At 36.8% G+C, this 8351-nt stretch overlaps 1 protein-coding gene across 1 annotated transcript; it reads right to left on the bottom strand.

Annotated features, from left to right (window-relative positions):
* Positions 1-4463: 4463 nt before the first annotated feature.
* LOC145571163 (uncharacterized) lies at positions 4464-7251 on the bottom strand. Its single transcript, XM_081630239.1, has 3 exons — positions 6472-7251; positions 5466-6377; positions 4464-5360 (listed from the first exon to the last, which is right to left on the bottom strand). The coding sequence occupies exons 1-3, from the start codon at positions 7249-7251 to the stop codon at positions 4464-4466; spliced, it is 2589 nt and encodes an 862-aa protein (XP_081486365.1).
* Between the last annotated feature and the right edge of the window lie 1100 nt (positions 7252-8351).

Raw genomic sequence — 8351 nt, 5'->3', positions numbered from 1 at the left:
ACATGCTAAAAGTTGTTATGAACAACAAATGTTTCCACTTAAATGGACCAATTTCAATTGATTAGAAACTACCTCAAATAGTTGGAAGGTAAAAGAATGAAAATGTTCTAATGTAAGAAGTATATTATAGAAATTTATTTAGCATATTACTACTTCTTGGACATGGGATGTCATGTTTAGTTCTCTCTCATTGAGAATGTGGTTGAACTAAAAGAAGAAGTATGACTAAGGGAGAAATAAATCTATAAGTTTAGAAGCAAATGTTGCTACTTTACAAGTAGAATCCACAAGTCTGTAAGCAAAAGTTGCAACTTTACAAGTAGAACCTATATTTCACCTTACCTAGTAATTGGCTAGAATTAAATAAATGTTATTTATTCTTGCCAATATCAAAACACCAATCAAGTTTAGTAATGACTAAGCATTGAAGATTCAAAAAACGTGGTGTAAATGTTATTATATGCTTTATTGAGTCACGATATGTTTTGAATAGCTAAATAGGTTTAAAAGTTTTATATGGTAGATATAGATAAACCAGTTCTATATATAAATTGTCTCAAAAATGTCAATTGATTCGAATGAAAAATGAACATCGCATGCGGAAGATCCAAAGGGATAGACTTTCAATATCATTAGATTGTGAATCTATTGATATATGCAAATATCATTCTAATTTGAAAATTTTGACAAATTCACCATTTAGTGAAATGATAATGTGAACTCGAGGTCGAATACATGTCGATGTAAGAAAACCAAAGGTTTAAAAGCGAGAGACAGACAATGAAACTTCATTTGTGAGATCACTTGTGCTTATTTGAAGCTAAAGTGTATAAATTTTGAAATGTTCAAAAGTCTAGTATGAAGTTCAGAATCAACTTGACAAGATAATAAATACACTACAATATGATTGTAATGGTGAAAGTTTGAGTCAAGACATTTACTTGGAAATATATATTCAAAATATTGCAATATGATCGTAATAATGAGAATTTGAGCCAATACCTTGATAAACATCCAAGAATTGTGAAATCGTTTTACAACAAACTCCAAAAGAAAACCTTATGAAGTGTCAATTCAATGAGAAGAAGCTATCAATCTATATGAGATATAGTTTGATAATGGATGAAAATACCCTATCTTCCAACCATTATTCAGGAGATATACTTTTAAGATGAGCTACAAAACTAAACAAAACTACATATGTCGAATCAAAATGTAGCAAAGTCTTCATATGTGATATGGATAAAAAAAGTTCTTATAAAGTCTTTCTACAAAGCAAGGAATAAAAGGTGCATTAAATCGATTGATACACGTTCGATTCCTATACATAGCATGGGTACTACTACACAAGTCATATTTAGCACAAGATGTTTGTTGCTGAAGTAGGTACCCATATGGAAAACATGTCATTTCCAAAAGGTCAAGTGGGAGTATGTATAAATCTCGAAAGAGTTCGAGAAAAGCGACAAACAAACATGGTTCAAACTATGGTTGGTTCACCCTATGCTAAATGTGCCTATTCTAAAAGACAAGTGGGAGTATAAGAATCTCGAAAAGTTCGAGAGCCTTGAAAGAGTTCAAGAAAAATTAATTCGAAAATCTTGAAGAAATTCGAGATGTAATCGAATTAAAGCAACAATATGAGCATGATTCACCTCATGTTATAAATGACAACGCGTGGTCTCATTAAGTGTAATGGGAATAATAACCATGTGTCGAAGGTAGTACATTATAAGTGCACATCCTCTATTGTCGTTTCTCATTGAAAATTAAACAAAGTTATTGTACAAGTTTTAATTGTTGCATAAAGACCCACAATGATGACTAGTATATCTGATCTAAAACTTGGCTAAAAAAATATGATTTCATATTGACTAAGAGTTCTAAAATATTGATTTTGGAACATGATGAGTATGCAAGTAATAAAGATGATTTGACAAGTTATAACTCCAAGTGGTTTAAAAACTATGAAATCTAAAATAGATTCTAAGTCTGTAAGCAAGTGTATAACACTTGATTAATTTACCTAATTGGGTGAGACCCATTATAAGTAAAACAGACAAGAAAGAAAAATGTTTTCTAAACATAGCAAAGACTTGCTAAAGAATTCAACAAAATCATAGTATGACTATGACTGCGATGAAACCTTTACATACTTATTTGTATTAGCTATTAGCAAAATATTTATACTACTACAACATTTAATGGTACTATTTATTTATGAAATGATACTTTATTTTCATGACTTATGCATGAAAATACTAAACGCCAGTAGTTTTCCTACCAAGTACTCATACATGGTATTTTAATTTTTTCTAAAGCACTTCTTTGAGTAATTGAGTTCCAACTGTACTAGTGTACTTCTTGTCTTCTTTACTTCCTTACTCTTACTTAGTAGCTTAGTTTTATTTTTCCTAATATCTTGTGTGTTCAAGAAAATACACAGTATTAGTATTTACTTCCTTACTAGCAGTAAATGCTCTTGTTCAAGTAATGAGTTACTTCCTTACTAGCAGTAAATATTCTTCACTTCCTTACTCTTTACTAGCAGTAAATGGAGTATGTAAATCTTTGAAGACAGAAAATAAAGAACTTTGAAGTTATAATGCCCATTGTAACGACGTTACTTAATAGACAAAATTGGTTTTCCTCTATCTTTCTATTTTTAATTCTTAAATATTAGCATGGAAAAGCATATTCAATAAATATTTACAGCATTGCCACTGAGAATAGCGTCCTTGTTTCTCTCCGATAGAAACTTAAGAGTCCTCGTATTTATAGGTAAATACTTTGAAAGTTTGGAGTGAGAACGGTAAGGGAATTCAATTCTTATCCCTAAACACCTTCACTTTATGATTCAAAGTTCAAAACCTCCATGTGTTTTAGTTGACGCGTATTCCTTTTTGGGAAGTTTTTTTTTTCAGTTGACACGTTTCTATTTTGGGTAACAAAGTTAATGTTAAATGTCACTGTTACCCCCATCTATTTACTTTCCTTCTCATAGGCCCACACACACTCTCTCTCTCTCCTATCTTTTCCTTCCCTCTTTCTTCTATCACGACAACAAGCCATCACCCATCACCACCAATTTTCTCTCTCCTCCCCACATCCACCACCACCATTCCATTTTCTCACTCTTTCACGGCGGCCGTTGGAGTTCTAACTCCTCTGATTCCCGTCATCAACCTATCTCTCCTCCTTCTTCTCTCATTTTTGTCAATGGTGACCTTAAGAACTTGATGGGTCATTCTAATTTTGAAGGCGGCAGGATGAGTGGCTCTTGCGGCGGCACATTCAAGCTAATCGTCGGTAGAACCGAGGAAATACGGCCGGTAAGAGTAGACATTGGTGGTTTATGCATGATTCGAATTTGAAATAAAATTGGAGGTTAGGTTTTCCACCATTGTTACACTCCTCTAGAGTCTAGAGGAGAGAGAAAGAAGAGAGAGGAGTGTGATGAAGTAAAAATGGTTCAGAGAAGTTATGGGATTATTTCCCATTTACCAAATTGATGAAGGCTTTTTTTTTTTTTTTTTTTTTTTTTTTTTTTTTTTTGGAGGGGGTGGGGGTAAGTAAGAGTATACTCCCTCTGTTTTTAAATACGTACTCCACTTTTCTTTTCCGGCCATTTTTGAATACTTGCTCCATTTCCTTATTTGGAAAGCTTTTACAATATTTAATTAATTTCTCTCACCAAGTGGACCCAACAATATTAATTCCATATTCTCTCTCCTTCAATTCTCTCCACTACTTTTGGTTTTTTATAATTTTTTATTCTTCCACCAACCCCACTACCTCCATATTTTATTACTTTCTCCAATTTCTCCTAAAACTCCGTGCATGGAGAAATGGAGCAAGTATTTAAAAAAGAAGGGAGTATTTGTCCTTTGCTTTTCTTTTTCACTCCTCCTTAATATGTGAGCCAAAATGAAACGTGTCATCTAATGGAAGTATATCAAATGAGAGAAGTCTTACTTGGTGTATTTTTGCTAATATAAAATAAAGCTAATTTATTAGTGAAAATTTTATCATCTGTGGCAAAACACAAAATCTCAAACCATTTTTGTCAAATAACTTACCTAGGCATAGATATAACCTAATGCACGCCTTTTTATGTGTTTAGAGGCGAAGCTAGCATAGGTCCTGGTAGGATGCATGCCAAAAAAAAATATTCAGTTAAAATTTTTGTAATGTTCCACACAATGCCCAACAAATACAGTACTTGTTGTCTTACTGAGAATGCTTTATACTTACTTTTGCTTACAATATCCATGTGATACATTAATTTATAAAAAAAAACGTCTTTTTAGACTTTCTCTCTCCCCTTTTTTATTCTCTCTCCTCTCTTTCCCCCCTTTTCTATTTTGATTACTTTAATTTTAAAATTGTTGTGACTCTTGTAAGCCTATTGTATAATTTATGTTATTTTTTTTTTTTTGACAACAACAAAGCAAAAAACTACACTAAACAATAAAGCTAGTTAAGTTAACTCTACAACTATTAGCAATAACATGAGCCATAGCCATCTGTTCTCTTCCTACTTTCCAAATCAGACATGTAGCAAACCTTGCTCCTATACGTAGGAGTTCTCGAATCGTCCACATTAGCCTCATTTCTCGCCTTTTTGGTTGCTGCAGCAAATTGACTAGAGCCAAGGAGTCGGTGTACAAAATTATATGTTGATACCTTTTCGCCTCTGCCCACATTAGTGCATCTACACATGCCATTACCTCCGCATGTAAAGAGGAGTGCGCTTTGCCATAATTGCCACCCCCTTGCACAAAGATTAACTGGTCTTCCGAGAACGCCCATCCCGTTCCCGCATTCCTAGTCCGCTTTTGCCAAGAGCCATCAACCACAATAGTCACCTCCAATCTAAAATCTGTTGGGTGAGTAATGTTTTCTTGTCCCCTCCCAATGTTAATTCTTTCAAAGCCTGGAGGCGCCCCATTGTTACCCCTCTCCATTAAATTGCCATTCTCCCATTCACCCCTCTTCCTCCAAACTGACAGATTGTGCATTGCCTCCTCATAGTTTCGAAACAAATATGCGAGATATCCTCCCTGGTTATTAAAGACCCTCTTATTTCTAGTCACCCAAAGACTCCACAGGACCCCTATAAACACTCCTATACGTTCACCATTTTTTCCATCCTCGTTATGAAAAAGCAGGATATAATTCTGAATCCAGTGTCCTAACGGAGTAGATTCATCCATTTCAGACACTATATGCAAAGAACAGGCATTCCATGCATACCGTGCAAAAGAGCACATTCTAAAAACATGTTGTAGGTCCTCTGCTTCCATCCCACAAGAGTCACAAATATCCTCAATATCTATCCCTCTATTAACTAGGTTTGACTTTACAGCCAAACCATTCATCACCAGTTTCCATAGAAACAGGCTCCATTTCGGTGGGATATTAAGCTTCTAGATTACCCTAAAAAAGGCCGTCTCATGTGTTACCTCCTGCGGCAAAGAAAGATTTCTCATTAGGAAAGCATATCCAGTTTTCACAGTGTAATTCCCCGAGGGATGGCCACCCCAATAAAACACATCATCCTCCTCAGTCATAGGCAACTCCATTTCTAAAATTGCCCTTGCAGTACTCCACTCAAACCTCTCCCTAATAATAGTCACATTCCAAAACCGCTTGTCCGTGGAAATCAAGTCTTTCACTTTCCCTGAGCTAACCCCTCTTAACAACTGATCTGACTTAAAAACCGGTGGTGAGCCCTGTACCCATCTCATATTTGCGACCTTCACACGTTCACCATTACCAATCTTCCAATGGTATCCTTTAACCATCTTATTCCCCACATTGAATAAACCCCTCCTTCCCCAAGAAGCATTACCACGAAGACTAGAACGTACCCCTCCTATGCATAGGGGGCATTCATGAATCGGGTCCATCGAACGCGCCACTAACAACTGGGGATTACAGTGTACCCGATTCACCTGTTTAAACAGGAGAGCATCATTGAGGCATTCCATCGATCTTATACCAAGACCACCCATTCCCTTCGGCTTCTGAATTATTCCCCTTTTTACCCAATGCATGCCCTTCTCCCCACACGAACCCCACCAAAACCTAGCAATCAAGGAATCAATCCTATTAGTAATCGATGCTGGCAACTTGAAGCACTTCATCACATGTGAAGAAATACTTATTAGAACGGTATTTATTAAGATAAGTTTCACGGATTGTGACAACTTTAGGGTGGCCCAAGAGAGAATCCTTGCCGCAACCTTATCCACTAAATACTTAAAAGCATCGACCTTCCGAGATGTGAAGTCAATTGGTGCACCTAAGTGCCTATCCAGGACTTGCACCCTTCCTATATTCAGAATCGCCTTCAGGTCCTCCACCTCTTCCTCCTGTGCTAGTTTACCAAATTTTACAAAAGATTTGTTAAAATTTAGTTGTTGTCCCGAGATCTCCCCGAATCTTTTAAAAATGTCCCCCCACTACCTTGCAGGATTCCCTGTTCGCATGAAAAAACACCATTGCATCATCTGCAAAAAATAAATGTGAAATCGAAGGTGATCGTCGTGTCACCCGAAGGGCTTTGAACAAGTTGATATCTTCTGCCATCGAAAGCATACGCGAAAGAACATCCATACAGAATAAGAACAGATATGGGGACAAGGGGTCCCCCTGTCTCAGTCCACAATCAGGCTTAAACATCTCCGAAACTTGGCCATTAATGAGAGTCTTATAGGAAGCCGTAGAAATGCATTCTGAAACCCATTGTATCCAAATATCTGGAAAACCATATGCCCTAAGGACTCTTAAGAGGAAATTCCAATTTACTCGATCGTAAGCCTTGGACATATCCAACTTAATCACTGCTTTAGTTGACTTCCCATTGCTAGTATTGATCAAGTGCAGCAATTCATGACTCAGCATTACATTATCCTCAATATATCTCCCCGGCACAAAAGCATGCTGGTACTCCGAAATCATATCAGGCAAAAGGGTCTTCATTCTGTTAACCATGCATTTAGCAATGCACTTATAAATGGTGTTGCATAAGCTAATTGGTCGAAACTGTGAAGCCATCTCCGGGTAGTCCACCTTTGGAATCATAACAAGAAGCGAAGCATTAAACTCTTTCAGCAGATAACCCGTGGAGAAAAAGGTTTGGACTGACTCCACTACCGATTGTCCCACCTCTTCCCAGTGTTGATGGAAGAATTCTGCTATATAGCCATCCGGACCCGGCGCCTTTAAGTTATGAATAGAAAACATCACTTTCCGTATTTCTTGATATGTAAACGGTCGAACCAAAGAAGAAGCTCCTCCGGTGCCAAATTAGGTAAATCTAGTTCCCGAAGCACTAAATCCATCTTATCATTCATAATATCCCTCGACTCCATTTGAGGATTATAGACCTCCCTCAAGGTATCTCTAATCAAAATTTCCAAGTTTTCCTGCCCGTGGACCCAATTTTCCTCATCTATCCTTAAGTTGACGATCTCCCTCCGTTGTCTTCGTTGCTTCACTCTACCATACATCATTTTAGTCGGAACATCTCCCTCTTTGATCCACTTATCCTTCATGCGTTTCTGCTAATATTTAAACTCCAAACTACTCTTAGTGATAGTGTCATTAATTGCAGTAACATAAACATTACCCTCCTCCAAAGTAGTAATACTCCCTCCCTGATCAAGTAGCTCATTAGAATATTGTTTCCAATTAATTCCCCACATTCTTTTATTATCCAAACACCACCTTTTGATCTTGTTTCGTAACCATTTCGAACGCTGTTGAAACTTGTACATAATCGACCCCGTACACTGAATTTCCCATACTTCCTTAATGAAAGTTTTTATTTCCGGAAAAGCCAAGCACCATGCCTCAATTTGGTACGGTCTATTAGACTTTGAAACCTTAGGATCCGCATCATAAATAATCGCCGCATGGTCCGAAACTAAAATGGGTTCATGAATCACTCTTCCATCCGGGAAATCATCAAACCACTGGGACGAAGAGTAAGCCCTATCCAATTTCTCCATAATTAATTCCTCACCCAACCTTTTATTTGACCAAGTGAATCTTGGTCCCGTAAAAGGAACCTCTAAGAGATTAGTTTGAAATCTCCAATCCAAAAACACATCCAAACCTCTTATCAAAGATGATCCCCCTAATTTGTCCCCATAATACTCTAATTGGTTAATATCACCCATAATCAACACATTAGGAGTAGTCAAAATAAGTGATGTAATTTCCTCCCACACCTTAGGCCTATCTTCCACTCTCGACGCTCCGTACAAAAACAAAAGGTGCCTACTACTTCCATTAATGTCCACAACATTACAAAAGATATAGTTTGGGGAAGAAGCAATACA

This window comes from Chenopodium album, chromosome 12 (genome assembly GCF_948465745.1).
Source record: "Chenopodium album chromosome 12, dcCheAlbu1.1, whole genome shotgun sequence".
Taxonomy (NCBI): domain Eukaryota; kingdom Viridiplantae; phylum Streptophyta; class Magnoliopsida; order Caryophyllales; family Amaranthaceae; genus Chenopodium; species Chenopodium album.
The sequence above is the reverse complement of the archived record's forward strand: the minus strand, read 5'-3'. Positions and strand labels throughout refer to the sequence as shown.